Source organism: Apodemus sylvaticus, chromosome 13, assembly GCF_947179515.1.
Source record: "Apodemus sylvaticus chromosome 13, mApoSyl1.1, whole genome shotgun sequence".
Taxonomy (NCBI): Eukaryota; Metazoa; Chordata; class Mammalia; order Rodentia; family Muridae; genus Apodemus; species Apodemus sylvaticus.
Genome location: NC_067484.1, coordinates 16,509,882 through 16,536,297, shown reverse-complemented (window position 1 = coordinate 16,536,297; position 26,416 = coordinate 16,509,882). Strand labels below are relative to the sequence as shown.

The 26,416-nt window shown below is 48.5% G+C and overlaps 1 protein-coding gene across 4 annotated transcripts in view; it reads left to right on the top strand.

Annotated features, from left to right (window-relative positions):
• The first annotated feature begins 580 nt into the window (after positions 1-580).
• Slc66a2 (solute carrier family 66 member 2) overlaps positions 581-26,416 on the top strand; it is a 37,175-nt gene continuing 11,339 nt past the window's right edge. For 2 of the 4 annotated variants that reach the window (XR_007972993.1, XM_052155184.1), the window contains exons 1-3: positions 581-871; positions 7,920-8,053; positions 17,345-17,398. Coding sequence is in view for 3 of the 4 variants with exons in the window: in XM_052155184.1 (XP_052011144.1) it covers positions 669-871; positions 7,920-8,053; positions 17,345-17,398 (391 nt within the window). In the remaining variant the exon portion in view is untranslated. The remainder of the gene's footprint in view (positions 872-7,919; positions 8,054-17,344; positions 17,399-26,416) is intronic. The other 2 variants (XM_052155186.1, XM_052155185.1) reach the window with 1 other exon arrangement.

Sequence of the window (26,416 nt, the reverse complement as noted above, 5' to 3'; positions counted from 1 at the left end):
GGGCGGGGCTTCCTCTGGCTGGGACTGAGGGACAGAAAGACCGACTGGCGCGGCGTGGCTGGTAAGGGACGCGGATTCAGCTCACTTTGGTTGCTCTTCGCTGTCGGGCGGAGCCTCCCTAGGACTCCCTGAGGACTTAGGGTCCGAGTTGCTATGCTTCCCTCTAGACCACGCGTCCACCCCTCCCCCACTAGTTGAACCCGTTTTGGGGCGGTGTCACCCCTCCACGGCTATTGCGCCGAGGCTGTGCGCCCCTTCCTTCCCCTAACCCGGCGGGGTGCACTCCTCCCTTCACTTGGGAGGCCGGCAGAGGGCCAGGCACGCGTCGCCAGCTCTTTAGCCTTCCTGGGAGCAGGATGGGTCCTGGCTCTGCGGGGAGCCCCCTAATCCCGGCCGCGCTCCCTGGAGATCCTGGGCTTCCGAAGCTGTGGGTGCGGAGCGCTGCGCTCCCAGGCCCTGCCTAGACTCCAGGTCCGGCACAGGTGCGCCCTGGTCCAGCTTCTGTCAGTGCTTTACCTTTGTTTCTCCTTCCAGGTCAGGATGGTGGCTGACTGCGCAGGATAGCGGCGGCCATGTGGAGGTGACAGTCAGCTTGCGGACTCAGAGAGCCCAAAGGAGCTTTGCCCAGGTGGACGTCGCTGGCTGGCAGTGCGGCCTCGGTGCTGGCGATGGAAGCGGAAGGCTTGGGTTGGCTTCTGGTCCCGCTGCACCAGCTGGTTTCCTGGGTGGCCGCCGGGGCCATGGTCTTCGGAGGGGTGGTACCGTACATACCCCAATACAGGGACATCCGGAGAACTCAGAACGCCGACGGTTTCTCCACCCACGTGTGCCTGGTGCTATTGGTGGCCAATATTTTACGGATACTCTTCTGGTAAGTTCAGACTTTCCTATCTGGGACTGCTGCTGGCTTTGTTCTCACGGTTTTCAAGTGGCAGCGACTGGAACTATCTACTTCCCCTGAGAGATCTCTGGAAGAGCAGGCTCCCCTTCTACGATGTTTGAGTAGCCTGAGCCATTACTGAATTTCCTAGGACACGGCATTTCCACGAAGATTGGCAGGGCTGGAGCAGGGAGCCAAATATAATCTCCAGACCTGCTCATCTGTTTACTGTGTCTTTACCTTTGTTTGATCATCCTGGTGTCTCTCTGCGGGCAGTTTCTGGATTCCTGCCTTTTCTTTCTACTGTATGGAGTGGGGTGCCAGGGCAAGAAAGTAATAAAGCGAGTTAGTAACAGGAAGGCTCCCCTGGTTTGCTTGTGGGGAAAGCCTTCTGCTATCTTTTTCCTGACTTTTTGTTTGTTTTGACATAAGCTTTCTCTAGGTAGCCCTAGTTGTCCTAGAACTTGCTGTGTAGATCAGGCTGGCCTCGAACTCAGAGTTCCACCTGCCTTTGCCTCCCGAGCGCTGGCATCAAATGCGTGTGCCACCACGGCCAGCTTCTTCTGGACTTAGGTGGCTAGTGTCATCCTAGGTGGGAAGTCAGACTTTTCCCTGTAAACTGAGGTGGAGTCTGTTTTTCTAACCCTTCTTGAGCCAGCTTCCTCTTTTTCCTTGGCTTTCTGTTGAGGAAGTTGAAGTTTATTTTAACAATTGTTGAAACTGCACATATCTGAGGGGTTTGTGACTGGTTTGAGACTGGCTTTCACTCTGTAGACCAAGCTGGCTTCAAACTCAGACATCCTCCTGCTTCCGCCTCCCGAGTGCTCAGGCGCCACTACGGTCGGATGAATTTTCAAAGGAAATTAAAAGAAGTTTTCCTCACTGCATACTAAGATAAAACATGTCTGTCATTTTCCTTCTGGGCCAATTCCAAGTCCTCTGTGCACATAGGAAGGCTGTTGTGCCTCTTCCTGAAGGGCGCTAGCTGCCTGCCTGCAGACGCTGGGGAGGGGTGCAGGGGATCCAGAGAGCTGGTGTCAGAGGCCTTTGCTTTTGACTTTCTGTTTACCATTGGAAATGGCCTGAGTTTCTACTAGCTAGTGTTAAAATCAGTTTGATTGATGGGTCAGCAAGATGGCTCAGTGGGTAAAGGAGCTTGCTGTCAGCCCTGAGTTCAGGCTCATGGTAGAATCAACTGTTGGTTTTCCTCTGACCTCCACGCATGCACCACGACACATGTGCACATACACGAAAAGAGATAAATGTCGTAAATCTACATTAAATAAAACACACCCACTTTGTACAGTTTGGTGAGCGGTGTCAAAGGTGTCCACTCTGAATTTATGAGTAGGGAATCCACTTTTGCACTTTTGTGTTCTGTCCCAGCACTGGGCCCCCTTTGTCTTGAGTGGGCTTTTGCCTGTGTCAGTTAGGTTGGCTAGTGAGCTGACTCTGAAGTGGAGTAAGTTGGCAGCGTGGATCGCTGCCACCTTGCTGTTTGTCTGGGGTCAGGTGACTTCTGAGGAAAGAGGGTCATTGAGCTCTCACTTAAAAAAAAAAAAAAGCTGGCGACTTGCATTTCAAAGATTCCATCCTTGTGCTTTCCCCTGAGAGGAAGGTGGAGGTTTTCCCCAGCTGGGCTGTGACTGGCTGGACTCTGTGAGGCAGCCTTAATTAAATCTAAGGTTGAATGGAAGCAGACCCTTAGTTATAACTGCGTTCATACTAGTGGTTGCTCTGGGTACACAGGATGGACCTTTGATTTCAGGCAGACTGCCCAGTGTAGCCCTGCCTCACTGTTTAACTTAGGTAGATTTAGGAATTGAGGAATAACTTTTCTCCAAGTACTGAAGTAGGACTACTGACATGGTTTGGAGATACCAGAAATGAGGCCATTTTCCTTGTATGCGCTAGTGTGAAAGGAAACCAAGACCGGTCTGCTCGCCTTTTGTGCTGGGGCCTCTGGGAAGACCTCAGATACTTTCCACTGTGGGGGCTGGGCTGCCTTCTGTGCATGCCAAGACTTGTCTGCAAATGGTCTCTTCTATACAACCCATGTCCCAAAATGTCCTGTGCCACCCAGGGCTCCTGTGGGGCACTGTACACAGAGGCTCAGTTTCCCAGTACATTCTAGAAGACTGTGAGGAAGGGCGGAGCTGAGGGTTATGGCCCTCCTGAGTGTTTCCATTGGGGAAGTATCTTTCCAGATCTTCACAGGATGAAAGCCAGAAGTCTGGACAGTGACTGGGACACAGCTGGCCCTCTATAGAGACGGCTGCTCCGAAATGATGTGCTGGCCCTTCTGTGCTTCTCCACAATGCCTCTGCGTCCCCGGTCTAGACTTCCCTCTCAAGGTTCCACCACTCAGCATCCCCTTAGATTTCACACAGCCAAAGGCTGTGGAGTCGGTGCTTCATTGGGAGCAATGAGGGGAATAAACCCCTTCTCCATTTACATACTCCTCCCTGCCCCCACCCCACCCCCAGTGTGGAGAGTAGGTCCTGGTGAGACGGAAGCCTTCCAAACTATGAAAGGGGTAGAGGTAGAATTCTCAGCTGTTTTCCAGCATTAACTGGGATCCAGACCTCCAAACTCATCGTCGACATCTTTTCTTCTTCTTCTTCTTCTTCTTCTTCTTCTTCTTCTTCTTCTTCTTCTTCTTCTTCTTCTTCTTCTTCTTCTTCTTCCTCTTCTTCCTCTTCCTCTTCCTCTTCCTCTTCCTCTTCCTCTTCCTCCTCCTCCTCTTCTTCTTCCTCTTCCTCCTCTTCTTCTTTTCTTCTCCTTCTCTTCCTCCTCCTTTCCCTCTCCTCCTCCTACTTCTTCATCTTTTTCTTTTCCTTCCTTCCTTCCTTCCTTCCTTCCTTCCTTCCTTCCTTCCTTCCTTCCTCCCTCCTTCCCTCCCTCCCTCCCTCCCTTCCTTTGTTCCTTCCTTCGTTCCTTCGTTCCTTCGTTCCTTCGTTCCTTCCTTCCTTCCTTCCTTCCTTCCTTCCTTCCTTCTTCCTTTCATATGCTGGATAGTCTTGCAGGAAGAGACTGATTTCACTGCAAACCTAGGGATTCTGAAACCTGTGAAACTCTCATGTGAAACCCTTTTTTCTTTCAATCCTCACCATGTTACAGAATTCACCTTTAGCAGGCTGCTCTCAATGGAATGTGGGTTACAGGATTTTGCAATTTTGATGTTGGAAGCTGGGGCCAAGTAACCCTTTATCTAACGCTTGCAGGCTTTTTTTTTTTTTTTAATTTTATTTTTTATCTAATAAAGGGGCCAGAGTGGGGCTGCAAGACCGGTGCCCAGGTTCTACTTGAGCAAAGTTCTCCACCCTGTCCTGGAGATCTGAGGGTGGAGATGCCCAGTCTCTACCAGTGTTGGCAGCAGGTCTTGGCTGTGATCTTGAAACACTGTATCTGAGAGGTGGTAACATTCTGCTACAATGGTGATAAGTTTTCTTTGATATGTGAGGAGTAGCAGTAGAGGTGTGTACCCTCCTCCACAGAAGCTTTTTTGCTACTTTGGGACTTGGAGAAGTTGTCCATAGAAACAATCAAGTCCGGTTGACTGGACTTGGTCAACCTTGTGCACCCCACTCCTGCACATGTTTCTCATGATGAGTCCTGGCTTTCATTCCTTTTTTTTTTTAAAGATTTATTTATTATATGTAAGTATAGTGTAGCTATCTTCAGACACCCCAGAAGAGGGGGGTTAGATTCCATTAGGGATGGCTATGAGCCACCATGTGGTTGCTGGGATTTGAACTCAGGACCTTTGGAAGAACAGTCAGTGCTCTTAACTGCTGAGCCATCTCTCCAGCCCCCTGGCATTCATTTCCATGAGAATCCTTGGCCACTCCACCTATCGCTGTGTGGTGGCCGTTGCCACTTCTCAGAAGAATTCTGCTAACCTACAATCTGGAGCAGGAAGGAACCCTGTGCTCGATAGGGGACTGCCCCAAGGAGATCTAATTTCTTCCTCTTTCAGCATGACTATTTAACAAACCGTGACCAACAGCAACTAACCAACAACCCATCTCAATTCTTAGGGCCTATTATTTATATACCCTCTGAAAGGTCCCCAGAATTCTAAATGTCACAGAATCACAAAAAACGATCTGCTTCTGGCAAAATCATTTAGCTGTGGACAACTGGAAGCAGCCGCACATCCCTGCCTGGGATTAAAACAAAAAACATTCTTATATTTCTGTGGGATTTTTTTTTTTTTTTGGTTTTTGTTTGTTTGTTTGTTTGGTTTTTGGTTTTTGGGTTTTTTTGGATTTGGTTTATTTCAAGACAGGGTTTTTCTGTATAGCCCTGGCTGTCCTGGAACTCACTCTGTAGACCAGGCTGGCCTTGAAGTCAGAAATCTGCCTGCCTCTGCCTCCCAGAGTGCTGGGATTACAGGCGTGTGCCACCATTGCCCAGCATATTTCTGTGTTTTTAAAGAAACCAAATTGAGGCCAGCCTGGTGTACAGAGTGAGTTCCAGGACAGCCAGGGTTACACAGAGAAACCCTGTCTTGATAAACAAAAAACAAACAAAACCCCCAAAATTCCAAAATTGTCATTAAAGTAGACTGTTAGTATTAATTTGCTAAGAAATGGCACTTTTAAAAATAGTTTTTGGTTATGTTAAGCATTGTTTCCTATTTTGTCCCTTAGGTCATTTAGAGTTGTGCATTTTGAAAGTTTGTGTCCTGTTTTGACTTCCCATAAATAAAGCCAGTCAGATCCTCAGCTCTGCTCCCTGGAACTCTGTTTTCTCCTCCCTTACTGTGACCATCAACCTCATTAGGACTGATTCTGATGTTGTGCACAGGGATGGAAACTTTGACCTTTTTTCTGTAGTCTTCTTAGTAACCGGTGTCAGTCAGTTTATTTGGGAAGCTGTGCCTTCAGCCTCATAGCTTCATGGCTTCATGGTGCTGAGGTGGCACTTTTCCCATGTTAACCCCCTCACGTAACCTCTGTGAGCACATCATCAGCTGGATAGCCAGAGGGGAAGAATGGTTTCCAAGCGTGGAACTACTAAGGGCTTGGTTCTGTCTACCAGGAGCTGCAAGGTTGTGAGTTACACTTTTTGTAGGAAAACACAGCGGTTCCAAGACGGTGGTGGCTCGTGATCTGGGGTCAGTGTGGTAACTAGAGTATCCAGGGACAGATCCTCGGAGCAGAGCTTGGCTGCCTGTGCCAGCTCCTGCTCCACTTGGTGCCTGGGCCACCCTTCCCTTTGTCTCCCCACTCCCTAAGCTCCCTCACACAGCTGCTTAGTCTGAGGAGCTTATGAACTCACGGGGGACATTTGAGCCCTGAAACCTGTACAGAAGACTTATCGTGCACTTGGAATTTCCAGGCTTGGCTTGCCACCCCGCAGGAAGCTGAGACTTGCCCTGACTGCAGAGGCTCCCTCGCCTGCAGCATGCCCTCCCTGCTGGCTCTGCTTCTCTGGGTAGTGGCACACCCCGTGGGCATCTGTCTAGAAAATGCCCAGAGCTCTCTGAAGGCCCTTGAGCTGGTCACGATTCTGATCGTGAATTGTTTGTAGACATAACTTTCAGGAACTGAAGGGGGGCTTTCAGGTTAGTTAAAGGAGTTGCGTGCTTTAGGTGTTACAGCTTACATACAGCCTTTCCTCACAGGTCTGGCAGACACACTCTTTGAGACACAGGCGAGGTTGTTTCTCTGTCTCCAACTGCTCTTTTACCAATTGCTGTCACATTTCAAATAGAGTTCTGTGAAATGCTTTTCTCTTAAAACTTTATGGTTCTCTTAAATCTTGGAACTTGCTATGTGGCCCAAGCTAGCCATGACCTTATGATTCTGCCCCTTCAGTCTCCCAAGTGTGGGTGTATAGGAGTACACCATACACCTGACATGTGAAATACTGCTTGGCTTTCATGTGTGGACTGATTTTTAGCAAGTTCCTACTGTAGTAGTAGCTGCATGGGTACTAGACAGTGTCCCTGAGCAGGCTTGGTGCTGGAGATGAATCAGTGCTACTATTTCCCTGTGTCCCTCCTGTGTACGGCTTCAGGAGCTGCAAGTTTTACTGGCTGCCCTCCTCAGCCCTGGAGGTAGCTTCTGTCCCAGGAGACCTGTGTAGTGCCGGGCCACAGACAGGAGAGAAGGCTGCGATCCTCGCATACACTCATAGCTTTCAGGCTGCTGTGTAGAGTCTTTTGACTTTCATGTGCTAACCACTTATTAAGGTCTTGGAAATAACTTTCAGGCCAAACAAACTCTGTGGCCAATCCCAGCCTGCATTTGTGCTTTAATGGGCTGGGGTTCCGGCTGCGTTGGGACCTGCCTTTGGAGGTGAGCTGTGTTGGCTTGTCTGCGTGCTGCACTCTGGTGGTATTCGGATCTATCTGCCAAGGGTGTTATCCACAGGCCCTGTTGGTTGCTGAATTGCAGTTCTGCCCTCCAAAGCTGGCCCAGCTGATGAAATATTCAACACTAGTGGGAGCCACTAGAGTGCCTGGGGGAGGGGTAGCCAGGGAGGGAAAGGGGCCCTGGGTTAGGAGGCCTGGGGTGGAGGAAGGATCTTTAGTGGGGCTAGCTCTGGCTGCCTTTTCTTGTTAGTGGAGGATGGATATAAAATTTAGCACCAGGCTACATGTCTTCCACAGATACTTGCTCACCGAGCAGGAAGCAGGGCTACTGTGGTCTGGAAATAGTCTCTTGCCTGGTTAAGATTAGACTTGGACAAGAGGGAGGGAGGTATGTTGGGTCCTTTCATAGCAATATGTGGCCCTGAGTGGGGTGTCTGTGACTGGGTCACAGAGTCCATAGAGGGCAGGCACAGTGAGCTTAGTGCTCCAGGGTCCTCGCAGAGCCTGGCCTGGCTCCCTTGGCCCTTCCCCAGTCCCACACAAACCATGGAGGACAAGGGCAAGCAAGTTCCAAAACTGTGATGCATGCACGAGATCATCCCCTGGGCTTCCCATCGCAGCTCAGGCCTGGCTGAGGAGAGGCTGTGGAGGGCCTGGCAGGGGCTGGCTGGCGTCTGCTCCCTTCCTGATGGCGGCTCTCTCTCCGTCCCTTAGGTTTGGGAGGCACTTCGAGTCCCCGCTGCTGTGGCAGAGCATAGTCATGATCCTTACGATGTTGCTGATGCTGAAACTCTGCACCGAGGTCCGCGTGGCCAACGAGCTGAACGCCAAGCGCCGCGCCTTCGCAGGTGGGTGTGCGTGCCAGCTTCTGGAAAGCCGTGCTCAGCCGACGGGCCAAGCCCAGCTCTCGTTAAGCTAGAGCCAGGTAAAGTTACCTGGGCAGCTTTCGTTTCACTGAAGGGCGAGTATCTGCAATTGATTTTGTGTATTGTCATTGTATTTTTCCATACTGTAACAGACTAGCCATTTCACAGCCTCAAACAATGAAGGACGTCTTTCCTGGAATATGGGTGAGGTTTTGAGCGTTCTTCTGGACTCCTTTACTCACACCCTGACTGCATGTTGTCACAAGACCCAGAGAAGGCAGAGCCATTGCTGTGTGCTCTGCCAGGTGACTCAAGCCCCAGTAGTGTGCCCTTTAGCAATGTTTCACACGTGCAGTCACCTACTTAAGGTGGTGAAGGAGAGAGAGATCTAAGAGGACAGCCAGTGTCAACCCTTGATGTAAGCATGTGCACACACACACACACACACACACACAGATATAAGCACACATACATACTATACACACGCATACAAAAAATAGCTATACAAAATAATAGAAATTTAGAATATATACAGTGATATTTTTTAAGCACATCAGTACTGTAAGTGATAGAAGAAAGACTATGCACTGGACTCGGTATTAGAGGGGCTCTCTTTCGATGAACGGAAGAGTCTCCTTTCAAGAGCAGCAGCACCTACCATTCTGCAATACTGTCCCGCTAGCTGATGAACTGAGATGCGGTAGTGGTCTGGATGAGAATGACCCCCATAGGCTCGTATGTTTGAATACGTGTTTCCTGCTTGGTGGAACTCTTCAGGAAGGATCAGGAGGTGTGGTCTTGTTGGAGAAGATGTGTAGCTGGGGGATAAAGCCACACCTTAAGGTGGCCTTCATACATTAAGGTGTGTGTGTTCTGTGGTCTGAGGATCCCGGATGGCTCAGAAAACACTGACCACTTGCTGTCTTTGGCTTCACAAATGCTTTCTGATGTGGTACTCTGTGGTCACTGTAGGCTGGCAGGAGAGTTTAATTCCACCCCCTCCTCATTTTAAGTCTCTTCCTCCTTCTCTCTCCTTTTTCCTTTCTTTGACACTAATTCTTGCTCCATAACTCATGCTGGCCTTTAAATTCTCAGTCCACCTGCATCAGCTTCCTCGGTGCTAAGTAGGCACACACCTCCATACCCAGCAAAATGCCTTTCTTTTTGTCTTTTCATTAATGACTAGTAGTAGCACTATCTCTGGATTTAGTTTGTGTGTTTCTGTGTGTGTGTGTGTATTTTGAATCTTGCTTATAGAAGAAGTATTTAGTGCTTAGTTTGGGGACTGCCCAGGAGGTGTTTTTACTATATCTTTGATCATTATTTTCTCCCCATTAACAGGACCCTTCTGTGTCTGTTTCTACCTGGTTTTAGTTCCACAGGTGATGACATCTGGGTCGTCACAGAGAGTGGCCACACCTGGTTTTGGGGAGAAGCCTGTAAGGATGAGAGCTCACGTGTCTCTTCTGGTGTGTCCTCACCCATTCTTCCTATTGCTATTATCTTTCCTAGTCTCCCCTGAGTGTCTATTCCACGTCCTCCCAGCGTGAACTTGACACCAGTGTTGGTGTGGATAATACTGAGAATCCTACCACGACAGGATATCGCAGAGGAGCGGAGGCTCTGTGGCTCTCCTTGGTGCTATGGGCTTCTTCCTAGAAGCACGACCTGCCTTTCTCTATGCTCCAAGCTTCTACAGAGCAAGCTCTGAGCCCCTCTGAGCCTCAGCCTGCACTGGGAACAGGATGTCATCCTGACTGCAGGATGGTGGGTCCCTCACCACGCTCACGCATTGGAATACCGAAAGGCTAAGGAGACAGTTGTACACAGGATTCCAGAGGCTCCCTGTAGGTTTGTGATGCTTCTGTGCTGTAAATGTGAGGACAGGTTTGTGACTTCCACTGCCATAGGCATTGGCTCTGATGGTGGCCCATATCAGCTGTCAGGTACAGAGGGTTTACACACAACATGGCAGTCCTAGAGCACTGTTCATTTATTGAGAACCACATTGTACATGCCCCTTCGCTTCAGGTGATGGCAGATAAGGGAGTAAGATTGTACCTGACTACCGTAGCATGACGTGGTCCAGACCAGAGAGTGCGTGGGTCCTGGAGTCCCGCCCAACTGTTCTCTTGTGCGGTAGTGATCTATGTAAAATTTCCAAGGCACTACTTATATATTTGTAACTAGGATTTAGCTAAAATAGTGAATCAAACCATTTGCACGGTTAGGACTGGGATATGAATTTTTATCAGAGCCTCCTTAAGGGCACAGTAGGGACCCCAGCAATATCCTCTATTTTAGGAAGGGCCTCTGCAGATGTGATTAAGACTGGTGATCTTGAGGAAGAACATTACTCTTGGTTCCCTTGTGGCTAATTTAATTTCAAGGGATAGAGGACTCACCCCTGACCCCAAGTTACTGGGCCTTAGACCTCTCCACCTATCACGGGGCAGTGGTGCTTGTTGGAGAATTATTTATTTTTGCTGCTATCGTTGTTATAATTGTTGTTGTCGTTACTTTTAGAGAGGTTCTTAGATGTCTTAGAACTCACCATATAGACCAGGCTAGCCTAGAACTAGCCTCCCAAATGGTGGAACTAAAGGCATATACTACCCCACACTCCTGAGAATTCTTGATATTTACATCTTTAGCACTTTGTTTTGAGTCCAGTTCATATTTACAGGGCTTCAAATCTGCTTTGTTTAAGACACTGGTCTTAGTGTATTCCTGAGAATAGCTTTAATGACATGTGTGGGTCCATTTCCTACCATCTGTCAGAAGGCTGATGAGGGTGGTGTGTATGGAAAAAAACAGAATGCACTCTGCTGCCAGCCCACAGCCACCCAGTTCTGCAGCTGCCGAGGTCCCGGGGCCCAGGAGACACCTCACTTTCTTGTCAGCAGCTGTGTTTTACACAGAAGGTCGGTGACTTCTAAGAGACCTTTGGGCACCATCCAAGAGTAAATACGGACTGGTAGCACTGGGAGTCTCATGAGCACAATTCAGATAGTTTATGATTGGGAAGGTGATTTATGAAGAGCTAGTAATAAGGAACTTGCTGTCAAGCCTGACAACGTGAGTTTGATCCCCTGGGGCCCATACGGTAGAAGGAGAGAAATGACCCCTCCACATTTGGCACGTGTGCCATACTACACATATGCATATATGTACACAGATAAATGTTAAAAAGTTGAAAAACTTTGTATATGTGTTATGTGTATGTGTAGGTCAGTGGAGAACTTTGTTTTTTGTTTTTTTGTTTTGTTTTTTTTTTTTTTTTTGAGACAGGGTTTCTTTGTGTAGCCTTGGCTGTCCTGGAACTCACTTTGTAGACCAGGCTGGCCTCGAACTCAGAAATCCTCCTGCCTCTGCCTCCCAAGTGCTGGGATTAAAGGCATGCGCCACCACCGCCAGGCTGGTGAAGAACTTTGAATGTTGTCTTAGTTAAGGTTACTATTGCTATGATGAAATACCATGACCATAAAGCAAGTTGGGAAGGAAAGGGTTTATTCTGTATCACAGTTTACTATCTAAGGAAGTCAGGACTGGAACTCAAGCAGGTCAGGAAGCAGGAGCTGATGCAGAAGCCATGGAGGGATGTTTCTTACTGGCTTGCTTCCCTGGCTTGCTCAGCTTGCTTTCTTATAGATTTCAAGACTACCAGCCCAGGGATGGCACTACCCACAAGGGGTCCTCTCCAATCCATCCATTTAATTAAGAAAATGTCTTAGAGCTGGATCTTATGGAGGCATTTTCTCAGCTGAGGCTCCCTCCTTTCAGATGACTCTAGCTTGTGTCAAGTGGACATAAAAGAAGCTACGGCAGGTGTCCGCTGTTGCACTGATATCCTGAGGCAGGGTCTCCTGGGGAACCTGGAGCTCGCTGTTTTCAGCTTGACTGGTACAGCCATGGTGTCTGCCTGTGTGTGTTGGAGAATAGATCATGGGCCCTCACATTTGCACAGAAAATGTTTGAACCCACTGGGCATCTCCCTAACCTTATGAAGATATTTTTGTTTGAGACAGAATCCCTCTATGTAGTCCTGGCTGTTTTGGAACTAGCTGTGTAGTCTGGGCTGGTTGGTCATGAACTCACAGAGATCCTCCTGCCTCTGCCTCCCAAGAAAGACTTGTGCTACTGTACCTGGTTGAGGACATTGTAAAATAGTTCTAACTTAATGTTCCCATCTACCAAAAACAAAACCAAAAAACCCAAAAGCTTAAAATTTTTCCAGTTTTCTTAATATTATGCTTTAAATTTTAGTGGTACTGATTCAATTTGTCAGTTAAGATTAAAAGTAAAACAGAACGAAGAAACAGAGAAGCTGGATGTGCCTTTAACAGGCCTTTAATCCCAGGACTTGGGAGGCTAAGTCAGGAAAATCTGAGTTCAAGGCTAGCTTGATATATAAGCAAATTGCAGGCCAGCCAGGACTACACAGTAAACTCTTTTATCAAAACATGAGAGAGAGAGAGAGAGAGAGAGAGAGAGAGAGAGAGAGATCTCAAATATCAAATACAAGATTTGTGTCTTACTATAAAGAACATGCACTGTGTAGACTCACGGTAGACTTTGAGGAAGACTGAGGTGTAGATGAAGTAAAACTGGCCCCTGTGACTATTTTGAACATTTTGGCACATTTTCTGAGTTTTTCTTTTACTGACGGTGACTTATAACAAAGTCTGTAATTTCCAAAAGTAGAATCAAACTTAGAAATGCCACACATTCCATGAGACTTTCTTTCCAGCCTCCCTCTGCTCATTAGAATGAGGGCTCTAAGGGGGAGGCAAGGGGGCAAGGGTGGCCCCGTGGGACAGTGTCAAGTCCCTTCCTGCCAGGCACGTGCTCTGTGCTTCTGGGCCCCGTGGGTAGTGGGCGTGTCCTGTGGGTGCTGGGTATGTTTTGGTTTTCAGTTTCAGCTTTAGTATGTAAAATCACTAACATTTATAAAAGTGGAGAGAGAGTCTAAGGAAGCCTATTTGTGATTGAGCTCACACCGTGAACCAACCCTAACCCCCAACCCTGCGAGGATTGGAACGCAGGTCTGTTCATGCTAGACAGATCGTCTGCTGTTAAGTGGCTATAGCTCAGTCAGGCATGTTTCAAGGCAAACCCCAGACATAACTGCATTTACAAATGAAGCAAATATATCTCTTGAATAGCAGTTCGGGATGTGTGATTTGTGACCCCCTTGGGGGTCAAAGGACTCTTTCACAGGAGTTGCCTAAGACCATGGGGAAACACAGATATTTTCATTACAATCTATAACAGTAGCAAAATTACAGTTATGGAGATTGAAGATAACTTTATGTTGGGGCGGTCACCTCGACATGAGGAACTGTATTGAAGGGTCTCAGCATTAGTAGGTTGAGAACCACTGCTCCAGTCTGTAATGCAGGAAACAGCTAAAATAACCACACCATCCACATACGTGCACAATTCCATACAACCAGATGTTGAATTTGTGTGGAAGTTTCTGGTGATTTATTCTGACTTTTGGCTACTTGGTTCCCTTGAATCAGGGTCTGCGCACGGGTGTTCTGTGGGGGCTGGTGGCCCGTGTTGCTCCATAGTTGGACTGATGTGTTTGTCTTTCTCTTTTTAACATTAATTACTCTTGATTTAGAACCCCTCTCCAGCCCCCTTTCTCCCTGCACTGTCCACCATCAACTGTGGTTTATCTGTTGGTGTCCGACTCCATGTGGCCCTCCAGCACTCTGCAGCAACAGCAGGCCAGTGCTGGGGACTCCTGAAGGCCTCCAGGAGGTTCTGAGGTAGATACTTCAGTAGGCATCCATAGCAATTGATGCCTCTCTGTCTTTTTTGTCCTGGAAAAGAATTTTAAAAGTAGCTGGATCGAGAGGTTGACTAGTCCTAGGAGTTCTTTCTGGGCTATCAGGACACAGATGTCGGGGTTGTTGGCACCGGAGGAGACCTTTATCATTGAGGACTGCACTGTGTTTGTGCATGTGTTTGCTAGAGCACCTCTGGCCATAGGCTCCATGTCCACTCCCTGAGTTACCAGGGGTTTGGTGTGTGGAGGAAATGGAGGTCGTCTCCACCAGTTTGCAGCTGACTGCTTAGGAGCTGCAGTGGTGATTTTACATTAAGTTGATGTATATATTCCAATGTGGTTGGTGGCATGATGTGTCCCGCTTGGCTGCTTGTATTATACGTACTGGTGCCCACTTGTTCAGTGGGAGCGCTTGGGGTGGAAGCACTAAGTCTTTGGACTACAGGACCACTGCTGTGAACTACAGTGGATTGTGTCTTACCAGGACTCTAGTATTGGATATCACTGGCACCGGTCCTGGGTGTTGTCTTAGTCAGGGTTTCTATTCCTACACAAACTTCATGACCAAGAAGCAAGTTGGGGAGGATAGGGTTTATTCACCTTACATTTTCACATTGCTGTTTATCACCAAAGAAAGTCAGGACTGGAACTCAAGCAGGTCAGGAAGCAGGAGCTCATGTAGAGGCCATGGAGGGATGTTGCTTACTGGCTTGCTTCTCCTGCAAGCTTGCTTTCTTATAGAACCCAAGACCACCAGCCCAGGGATGGCACCACCCACAATGGGCCCTCCCCCCTTGATCACTAATTGAGAAAATGCCTTACAGCTGGATCTCATGGAGGCATTTCCTCAAGCGAGGCTCCCTTTTCTGTGATAACTCCAGCCTGTGTCAAGTTGACACACAAAACCAACCAGGACAGGTGTCATTTTTTATTTTTTTTTATTTTATTTATTTATTTATTTTTTGGTGGTTTGAGGCGGGAGGTCTGTTTTTGGATGTTGAGCCTTTGTCTCTGTTCATATTCCTCCTGCTGAGCCTTTGGGACGAGAGCATCTGAGCTTCAAACATGGCTCTGCTCTTCCACCACCTGTGTCCTGACCATGTTTCTCAGGAACCCCAAGTACTGTGGGATGTGTGCCAGCGCCCACGCTGCTGTCGTAAGTGAGGATAACAATGCCAGCAGTGTGGTTGCTGGAACAGTGGGTAGCTTGCAGGGTTACACACTCAGGGCTCAGTGACTAGGCCATCTTCTGGTGGAGAAGAGCCCCAGAGCCCCCAGGAGCCTTCTCCCAGATGCTCACCGACTGGATACATGTGTTCATTTGAGTAATTTTGTTTCTAATTTACTTTTTTTTTTAATTTAAATTTTGCTTTACAGTGCATTTTCCATTTTAAATGGCTCTTAGTAGTTCTTTGACAGAATTGTGCCTCAGAGTCAGGTTGAATTTGTCTGACACATGTCTCCACTCTTATGCCCCAGAGCCCCAGATTGGGACTTTCTGGGGTAGATGGGTAGAATATACTAATAGGTAAAGGTTTCTTTCATTGTGATGAAAATGTTCTAAATTGGTAGTCATGGTGATTGCCCATCTGTGAGTGTGTAAAAGCAATTGAGCTGTGAACCTTACAAGGGTAAATTGTTACTGGGTGTTGTGTGAGAAAGTTGCCTTCCCAATGGCTCTGCACTGTGCTCCTGTCACAGGAGGAGTGTGTGTATCAGGCTGCATCTCACCCCAGTTCTAAGCTTGGCTCACCTCAGTTTTATCCCCTGAGCTGCCCTCTCCATCCGTCTGACCTGCAGCCACTGTCCACAGCCCGTTATGTACGTGCCAGCCTGGGTTTTCCCACTGTGCAGATCTGCCTTTCCCTGAGCCGTGGGAAACAGGGCTCACCAGAATCAGCTTCTTCAGAATTCCCACATGAGCACTAGGCCTCACCTTCACAGATTACCCTAAATCTGAGGTAGGGAGAAAACAACCGGGGCTGTGTCTTTCTTGCAATCTGGCCTTAGAAGTCACATAGCCATCTGAGGAGGGGGTGTTGTGGGGTGGGGGAAGAGAGACAGGCACAGACAAGACACAAAGCAATATCTCAAGTTACACTCCACACAAGTTACACTTCCAGATGCAGAGCATCCAGCCATTTCTGGGGCCACAAACACACACACACACACACAGACACACACACACACAGACACACACAGACACACACACACACACATGCCCAGAGAGAATGGAACAAATCTGTGGAGATGAGTGACGGTTGGAGATATCTCATGCTTTCCTCAGCACGGGACTTTCTCTCGTCTGCCTGCTCTGTACACAGCAGTTTTCAATGCTAAGCCTGGCTGACTGTAGAGACAGGAGACCTTAGGAACTTTGGGTGCCCAACGACATGACAGGGCTTGCACAACCCCGCCCGTTGTTACCCTTGGGCCTTTGCTCTGTCCACATATTTTGTGTCCAAATGTTCCAGCATGTTCTCTCTCTCTCTTTCTGCATTCTCGGGTCGTGATCCTTAAAAGAGATGTGAGTAAAATTGCCCCGAATTACAGGGGGCGCCAGGAGGTGTGGTGCCTGTGGCCTGCAAACTATAGATTTGGTGACAGGTCCCCACTCCTCCACAGCAGCGCCTCACAGGAAGCACCTCTACTGTTAACTCTGAGCCATTTACTTCCACACAATGCTGGTAGGGACTCAGCCTGTGATGACCTCAGATCTGCCTCAACAATTTAAACCCCAGAAAGAGAGAGTCTGCCAAATGACCCGAGGTGCCCTGGCATGGAGTGCTGTGGGCTGTTGACCCGGTGCAGGGCTAGCTAGCTGGGAGGTTAAAATATAACCTGTTGATGGTTTTTTGATGTCCTGCCTGTTCCAGGTGAGATGTTTGCCCAGGCAGGCTGAGTGTCTTCATCATGATGTCTCTGCTACACACCGGTCATATTCTCTGTTAAACTGGCTGCCCTTTGGCAGTGGACCTGTTGCTGTGGGAACTCTAGAACTACTGTGCCATGTAGCCTGAGAGAACACTTCAGCCCTGGATTAACTGTTCTCAACCCCAGGCTGCCTGGGGACCTGAGAATTGGGGCTTGTCCTAAAGTGGTTGTTAATGTCCCTTGACTGTAGGAAAGAAGTGAGAATGTGTGGGCATACATTTTGGTGGGCATTTCCCCCTCCCCTCCTCCCTCCTCATTCTCCTCCCCTCCCCTTACCCCCTCCCCACCCCATTCTTCTGTTTACTGTCTCAGGATATTATTAGAAGAGTAGATTGGAGAACAGTTCAGCAAGTGGATTTTTGAACACAAAGTAACAAAAATCTACCTCCCTGCTTGGATGTGGTTTTGATGTTGTCCTTTGTTTGTTTGTTTGTTTTAAGAAGCACAACAACTTGATTAGGAAATTCCCGCTTCCCAGTGTTAAAACCAGTCTGTTTTTGTCTCCTTTCTTTGTTTTTGTTTTTTTCTCTCTTTAAATGTAGCCACAGACAGTAAGGATGAAGAACTCAGAGTGCCCCCCAGGCGGCCCTACCTGGGTACGTACTACTGAGACCCTGGCTCCATTTCACCCTGAATCGTCTCCCTCTGCCAACACGTCCACCTAACGAGGCGCGTCTCCACGCATGGCCTGTTCACGGCAGGACACACTTATTAGCCCACAGCCCTCTGCTCTCGGCCTGGACTATTTAGAACCTGCTGATTTCAAGGGAGGGGTGGACCAAAGAAAAGAAGAATGGATGTGGAGAATTCAAGATTACAAACTTTGCTCTTATCACAAGCTATTCCTACTGATGGTGTGCTAGTGGAGTTATTACCCTCATCCCCTCTTCAGGTGTTCATTGCTATTCTGTAGAAGGAACACTGGATTTGCCAGTGTGATCTCTGCTGCAGCCTTGCTGAACTCTGTCGGCTCCGACACCGGTTCCTGTACTTCTAGACCTCTAGAGATTGTCCACCTGAAAGGTCGTCACCTGCAACAACGTTTGTTTCTTCCTTCCAGTCTTCTGATACCCTGACTGACTAGACAAGATGTGTGTGTTCTGCTCTTGGCTTTACTGAGGACTTCTGGTTTTTTGCAGTTGCCTTTTAATGCTTGTGTGAGCTGAGGGGCATTGCTTTGCTGTCATGAATGGCACTGACCTTGGCTCAACACTGCTGTCTGTGGACATGACTGTGTGAGTTCTAGGTACTGTGCAGTGTCTGTGGACATGAGTGTGTGAGTTCTAGGCACTGCACAGTGTCTGTGGACATGAGTGTGTGAGTTCTAGGCGCTGTGCTGTCTGTGGACGTGACTGCCTTTTATTCTGTTTTTATGGAACTTTGTGTGTGTGTGTGTGTGTGTGTGTGTGTGTGAGAGAGAGAGAGAGAGAGAGAGAGAGAGAGAGATCTTATGCTGAGGACTTTTAATATCCCTACTCAGGAAAAGGTTGGGTCTGGAGTCCTTTTTTCTTGGTGGCTTTGGTTTTAGAATATCCTAAATCTAGGCTGGTATTATTCCCAATCCTGGATGATGAAGTTTGTTCCTAAGTGTTTGGGAAGAGTTGCTGCCAAGTGCTCTTTAGAATTTTGGTTTGGTTTCCTTGTAGGCTTGTTTCCCTTGGGCTGTCAGCTCCCCCTGGTTCTGAACCCCTGTGGCTTCTCTGTCACCTCCTTCCTCCTTCGTGGCTGTGGCTTGGTTTCATATTCATCCCAACAGACATCTCCAGCTGTGGGGAAACCACTCTTCTCAGTGTTCTTTTTAAATCCTTTTTTACGGGTCCTGGGTACCCGTATTCTTTATTTTATTTTTTTATTCTTTGTCCTGGTGATTTTAGTCCCATCTCTGTCCTTCACTTCTCTCCTTACGGCTTCGTCAATTTTGCTGATCTTTTCGAAGAGCCAACTTTTCCTTTTGTTGATTTTTCTTTATCTAGTTTACTTAATTCCACTTTAGCCGCACCCTGTCCTCCACACACCCCTGATTATTTGTCTTCTGCCTGCTCTTGCCTTAGGTGGCACTTTCTTCTGGGGCCTTTGCGTGGAGGGGGTATTGATTTCAGTTATTTTCCTATCGTACTTTGAAATGGCTGCGTTTACAGCCGTGACTCCCCCTGCGATGGTGGACTGACCTCTTGTGTGTTTTGGAATGCTGTGCTTTTTTTTTTCTACCTTACAGTGTTTTCTTGTTTTCTTCAAAATTTCTTTGGCCCACTCACAGTTGAATAATAATACATGGCAACCTTTGTTTGTGAACCCCTCAATCTCTCCGTAGGCTTCTGTTACGATCCATGGTAATTGTAGAGAATTCTACAATTCATTCAGATCCTTCATTTAGATCCTCCAATGTGAAGCCTGTTCTGGGACCTCTCCCGAGGGGTCCCTCCAGGAGACGGTCCTTGCTGCGATAGGAGTGTCTCACTGTTGAGGGGAGGTGGGTGTCTGTTGGGTCGAGGTTGACAGCAGTGCTGTGGTCTTCTCTTAACTCCTGTTTGGTCTGCTCAGTTGTATCCATTTTGAAAGGTGGCATCGAAACTTCCAAATACTTGTCAATTCGTTCATATCTGTCAGGTGTCGCTTTCTTGATTCCAGAGCAGTTGTTAGGTGCGTATGTCATTGTTAATGACTGGCTCTTCTGTTATTATAAAATGCCTCCTGTGACATTTTTGTTCTTCGAAGGGCCCCTGCCTGCCCAGTATTGAATGAACCCAGGGCCTTGTGCCTGGGACACACACCCACCAAGTTGCCTCCCAGCCTTCTTTTCCCTTTTTCTCTTGAGACTGGGTTCACTCTGATGCTCAGGCCTTGACGGTTTGACGCTTTGCTCTTGCCCACGGTGCTGAGTCGAGGGCCTACCCCACAGCTGTGCTGTGGCATCCTCTATGTTAGCACAGCCTCTGTGGGTCCCTGTGCTTGTGCTTGGAAGAGCAGCAGGCAGATGGCAAGTTCAAGGACATCCTGGGCTGCACTGCAAGATCTTGTCTCAAAACAAGACAAAACCCAAAACAAACAAACAAAAACCCCCATAGGGCCGGGGAGGCCGTTATGCTGGGATGAGGTGCTTGCCGACGAGCCTGGCCACCTCAGCTTGATCCTAGGAACCCATGAGATGGGAGGAAAGAACCGACTCCTACATCCTGACCACTGGTCCTCACCCGGGCACCACTCCCTCACAGGAGTAGATAAATAAACGTTGTACTAAAACCATAACACTCTCTGCCCTATTGTCTGACTGATGTTTGCTGGGTTTGGCCTATGTCGTTCTTTTTGTTGTTCGTGTGTTCCTGCTCTTTTATAGTTTTTAATACTAAGTGAATATTTTAATACTGCGGTGTTTTAATTCCTTTAGTGATTTTTAACTATATAGTGATAACTATTTTTCTTGGTGGATTTTCCAAGGCGAACAGTACAGATTTGAACTTGTCAGGATCTTTTACATTTGTACTAACTTCGTTTTGATGAGATACGGAAATACTTGTGAAATTCCTCCCTCCCTCTTCGGGTGGTGTGAGGACTGAGTAGCATTTTGTTTACGGGTGTTACAAGTCTAACCATGTGTCTTTGAATGGTTACTTTGTATAGATTTTACTCCTTTCCGAGAGGATGAGGGAAGAAAGGAGAAGTTACTGTGTCGACCTTCTTAATGAGTTTTGGCTTTTCTCTTTTCTCTCTGGGGAATTGAGTTATCACAGCCAGGCTGTACTCTCCTCCTGTGTTGCTTTGGTGGCTGTATTATGGAAGGCATGTTAAAATACCCCAAATAGCACCATAGCATACTGTTTTTCTGTAGTTCCTTTATAAGCCAGTTAAGAAAAGTGTGTGTGTGTGTGTGTTGCACGCGGGCGCAACAAAGGGAATTTTTTTTCTTGAAACATTGTTTTCCAATGCAGCCCAGGCTGTCCTCAGCATCTGCCCTCAGTGCTAGAATTACAGGTGGGACCCACCATGCCCAGTACCCTTGTATGTTTTTGGAGCAATATGCATCATTTCCTTTATGTGTACTTCATTCTTGTTACTCGCATTTACATGACCTCTGATGTCACTTGATTTCCACTTGGAAAGCATCAGTTTCTCCAGTTCTTGTTTATCTGGGGACTTTGTTTTCTCCTTGTGTAAAAAGCTGTCTTAGGGGCTGCCTCCTGGCTGACAGTTATTTTTCCTTTCAGCACTTTGAATGCCACTCCCCTGCCCTCTGAACTCTGTGTCTGATGAGAAGTCAGTGGCTCATCTTACTGGGGGGGGGGTCCCTGTAAGAGACATCATTGTCCTTCTGCTGCTTCTAAGATTTTTGTCTTTGTCTCTGACTTTCAGCCATAAATTGGTGAGGTATCGGAATCCGTGTTTCTGTATTGGAGGTAAGGAAGCTTCTTGGATAGGCAGGTCTGTTAGGAGCCTGTCGTCACAATCTGAGTCCTTTGCCCGTTCCTTTCTCTCCTCCTCTTCAGGATGCTCACTGTGCCTGTGGTGCTGCACTTGGTGCTGTCTGTTTCTCAGAAGCACTGTTGACTTTCCTTCTTTAGGCAGCATAATCTCCATGGAAGTATCTTGAAGTTCGTTGACCCTTCAGATCTCTTTATATGAGTACACTGGAGCTGTCTTCAGATGCTCCAGAAGAGGGCACCAGATCCCATTACAGATGATTGTGAGCCACCATGTGGTTGCTGGGAATTGAACTCAGGACCTCTGGAAGAGCAGTCAGTGCTCTTAACCGCTGAGCCACCTCTCCAGCCCAGGCTCAGATCTCTTGTTGAGCACCAATAATGGCTCTTATTTCGGACACAGCCTGCCGCTGGCTTCAGGTCCTCCTCGTTATTCTCAGTGATTTCCCTTTAGGAACGTTCTTCTCCCGGGGGAGACGACATCCTCATACCTTGTTGGTTCTTTATATAAAACCTTTGGATTTTTTTTATAACACCATCTATTTTCAATATTATTTTGAAGCTTTTTATTGTTTTTTTTTTTCCCTGCGTAGTCTAACATCTCTTCACAAATAGTTTCTTGATTTTTGTTGTTATGGCCTCCATGTAAAGGCTATGTTTCCCTGTTTGTTTGCATACTGGACATTAAAAACTAATATTGTGACAGCCGTGGCACCAATTTCATACGTGGGGGAGGAGAGTGTCTTATTGGCTGGTATCCCCATTTGGTTGAATGGGGCGGTCTGAGCCCACCGTCTTGCAGGTCTGATGATACTGACTACTGTGCTTCTTCCTGGTCACCTTTGAGCTCGTAAATGTTTTGCCCTCAGTGGACCTCGCTCCGCCTCCACTGCCTGCAGCGCTGGTGCTGTTGGTGTGCTGCTCTGGGTGGTGCTCCGCCAGCAGCCGGCACCAGGGTCATTCCGGCCAGTCTACAAGTCGCTCTGCTTTCAGCAGAGCTCCGGGCTGCCGGCTCCTTTCCCCTCAGCTGCCCGTGGAGCCATGAACTGATGCTTCTTTCTTGTTGCCTCCCCTCTCCTTCCAAACAGGGTCTGGTTATGTAGCCCAGGCTAGCCTGGTATCCACTAGCTTCCTGTCTCAGTTTTCCCAAGTGTAAAAATCATGGGTGTCCAACTCAACGTCCTCCAGGTCCCAGCTCTTCCTCCTTTTGCTAGGACTCTTGAGCCCAAGGTTGCCCGTGCTCTGTTCTGAGCATCTGTCTCTTAGGGCTTTGAGCTCTCTGCTCCTATCTCTGTCCCTAGGACAGAACCTCAGAGGCTGCTCTGAGCTGGTGCCAACAGCTCGCTCTGAGGACAGGTCCTGGTGGAAGGTGACCTCTGCTCCCCTCAGTCATCTGCCTCTGGTATGGAGTCCCTACCCTGTGTAAGGTGCTGTGGTGTCACCCAGGATTCTCAGCCTTACCCCTGTGTGGAGCCCCACCCTGAGTGGGGTGGCCGGGCAGAGCACAGAGCGGAGGAGCTGAGCGGGTGAAGGGCACGCTGTGTAGGTCAGCCCTTATCCTAGAACCTGTGCTGGAGCATAGCCCGCCCCCCCCCCCATCTGTGAGATTTCTGCTATGGTTTCCCAAGACCCCCTGCTGCTTTTCTACAAGTGCTTACCTGACCGATCTGTTTAACTTGAACCCCTGGGGCTAGAATTAGGGAGGATGGTTCATAAAGACTGGCCACGCGCCTCAGTGTTGTTCTGTCAGTGGTGTTGAGGAATAAACTTGAGATCGAGTGGCTTACTTGAGATGGTGGCTTACTGTTGGAACTGAGCGGTGTTCCTAGGACTGCTGGGGAAGCAGGAACCTTAAACACTCTTTCAAATGAAGGCACCATTTTGGAAGGTAAAACTGTTTATTCTGGTGCTCGCTGGGCCAGAGCCTTGCTGGGCCCTTTCGGTTATTTTTAAGCTGTGTTGTCAAGAACTTGAACCCTTCAGAACAGAGATTGCTTTCCTATTAGCTGCAATGATGGTGACACTGAAGAGTGCTCTGCAGGGTGAAATGGCAGGTGTGGGCCACTGTACCCCCTCTCTCCCTGGGCTCATCTCCATTGAAGGGAATGGTGCTAAGAAAAAATGTTTGGGGCCAGGTGACCACAGGGGTCAGTGTTCTCTGTCCATGTCATTGATGGAGAAACTTGGAGTTGAGTGTTCCAATCCTTTGTTGGTATGTTGGTAGGACAGTCAGAAAGGGCTCCTGAAATGAGAGACAGAGAATCACCAGCACCCATAGCCCATACATAACAAACATTACTTACCATAGCTTCCCCAGCTCTCAGAACAGTTGCCACAGTGATGTGGTACCACCGCTAGCAGCAGTACCCTGGCGGCTTTATTTGTGTAACCTCAAATCCGAGTGGGATGCTGGCCTTGGTGGTTATTTGCTGTTTTGTCCGGAAGCTGGGAGAGCGGGCTGAACTTGGTAGGCTAGGGCTGTGCTCCCAGAACATTGACTCTGGGTCTCCGAGCCATCCTCTGGCTGAGCCGCAGGCTCTCCTATCCCTTGTCGATTGTGGGACGGCAGTGCCGGGGTGAGTAGGGACAGGTCAGGTGAAAAGGCCAGGAGGACCATTTCAGCGGTTGCAGGGGGTCTTGGCTGTTCTCTTAAAGTCAGTTGATGTATCTGACCTTCAGTCAGTGTGAAAGCTGGTGCCACGTGGACCATATAACTCCTGTCATCTTTCCAGGTGAGCTGCCAGGTCCTGGAGGCTTCCTGCAGGTTTCCTGGGACTTGGGGATCTACCTGGAAGTCTGAGTTCCTGTGCGCATTAGGTGCAGGGAGGAAGGCTGTGCTTGAATCTGAACCAGGCTGGCCAGAATCAGACCTGTTTCTTTGTTTTCTCACGCAGGGTTAATTTTTATTTGCATAGACATCATCACCAAGTTATATTTGGACCATGAAGATTTTTTTCCTTTAGCTGTTTGAGGTTGAGTGTTTATTCCATAACGACTGAGAACATTGTTATCAGCAGGCCTCAGTGTCCTCCAGACAAAGAGCCCAACCAGGTTGCAGCGCACCTCATGGTCTTATGTCCAGGAGCACCCTGGTCTGCTCTTGACTTTGGTAAGCATGTGCTGGGGCACGCGCTCAGCCTTCCTCTTGTCCTTACCTGGGAGGCTCTGGCTTGGTTGGTTTTCTGACCAGGGGTCTGGCCAGGCTGGGAATCTCAGGGCAGACAGTCTGAGGAAGATAACTGTCTCAGAATCTCAGGTGATCCGGGCAGAGAGTCCTGCCAGGCTGTAGTGAAAGTCAGACGTTGCTCCTGAAGAAACCGAATGCAGCCAGTGTGTAAGCCACACAGAGAAATGTGGAGTTTTCAACCGTTCATCAAAGATGAAGAAAAAGCCAGGTGCAGGAGGCCATACCTGGAGCCCCACTGTTCAGGAGGCCCAGGAGTCTGAGAGCAGCCAGACCAAGGCCCCACCTCCCAGATGAATGAACGAAGTTACTCTTTATATTTATTTTACAAAACATCCTTCCAGTGCAGTCAGCACAGACATTGTAGACCTATTCTTTGTACTAGGCCTTTGGAGTCAGGCATGTACCGTGTTCCGTGCATGTTGGGATGTGTGGTGTTGTGTGCTGGTGGGAAAAGGAGGAAGCAGCTCTGTCATAGCTATCTAAGAAGGGCCTTTGGGTTGAAAATGAATGTGTTTATGTGACTCGTGGGAAGTGGCTTGGGAGGTGACTCTGCCCGTGTGCTGCTGAGATGGATTCTTCATGAGTTTCTGGGCAGAACCCTGCTCTGTCCCTGGCTTGCCCAGCTGGGACTTGGCAGGGGACTTTGTTTCCTCTTTCTTCTGAATGTTTTAAGGAGATCTCTGTTGATGCTGGTGTCCCCAGGATGGTGAGAGCGGTTCTAGATTACTGACTCAGAAGTTTGATCACAACAGGCCGTGGGATGCTCTCATGTTGTGGCTTCCCTGTGTGGCTTGCTGAGTGGTGCTCAGGGAAAGGGTGGCCGGTGTTAGTCGCATCTGATGTGAATTCCTCTCTGCTCGCTCAGCTTCACAGGCCAAAGTGTTCATTCTGGATGGCCAGATTGGTTCCTGCCATTTCCAGCCCACAGTCCTGACTTGTATGTCTGCCACAAGGGCACGTGGAGCAGTGTGACACAGCCACAGAGACCTTTGTGGAGCTTGGAGGCTGTGACTGTGGCTCCCCCACAGGAGTGCGGAGTACTTTAGGGAACTGGAGAGAAGCATTCGCTAGTCCCACTTGCCAGGAGGGGCTGCAAAGCATTACATGTCCTGCCATGCTGTCATTGGGGTGGTCTGTTCTCACCAGCTCGTCAGCTCTGGTAGCTCAGTCTCCTGAGTCCCTACTTCATGTTAGTGTCAGGTATCAGCTGCCACTCCCCGCGCATCTTCTCAGAGGTGAGTCCTACTGCTGGTCCAGGCAGGATCTGACCCGCTAGCCTGGAGCAGAGCTGTTGTTTCTGAGGACTCACTTCCAAGATAGAGAGCCCTGTTCCTTGTTCCTCACTGGTTCTGAGGTTCGCTCTGCTGTTTTGGTGGCTGGATGTTATTGGCTTAAACTCTAGGCGGGGAGCTGAGGCGCTAATGGCCAGGGTCCCTGACCCTGCATACTACATGGCCTGCTCTCTGGAAAATGTGACTACTTCTTCCCTTGCTCCTGAGGGAGTGGGAAAGCTTTGCCTGAATTGGCACAGACAAGCCACACGAGGGTGCTGGCGGGCTGCTGTAGGAACACAGGCGTCAAAGCTGCCCTGGGAACTGTGGGGCCTCAAGGTGGTTTACTGCCCTAGGGATGGGCAGTTAAGGGAAAACAAAAACAAAACCCTGGCCTGGACTTCGTTTCTTTGTGCTGTCGATGCTGTAATAGACCCAGGGTCTTTTCTTCCTTACAGCAGTGTTAGGGCTGCTCTGACCTCAAGGGGGCCCAGGAGGACTTGACCTTAAGACTTGAGGATGTTGAGTTTTCTTCCGTGTGTTTTTTGACTATTTTCTGTCTATTCCTTTTTGCCCATTTATGTATTGGGCCATTTATCCTGTTGTACATCATAGATTCAAAAGGACACTGGGGCTTTCAGACGTGTTTGTGGTAGGTTATTAGTGTTTAAGTGTCCTGCAGAGCTCCTTACCTTTCTGTCTTCTGGAGGAAACTTGGGGTGCTGTGTCTTCCCCATTATG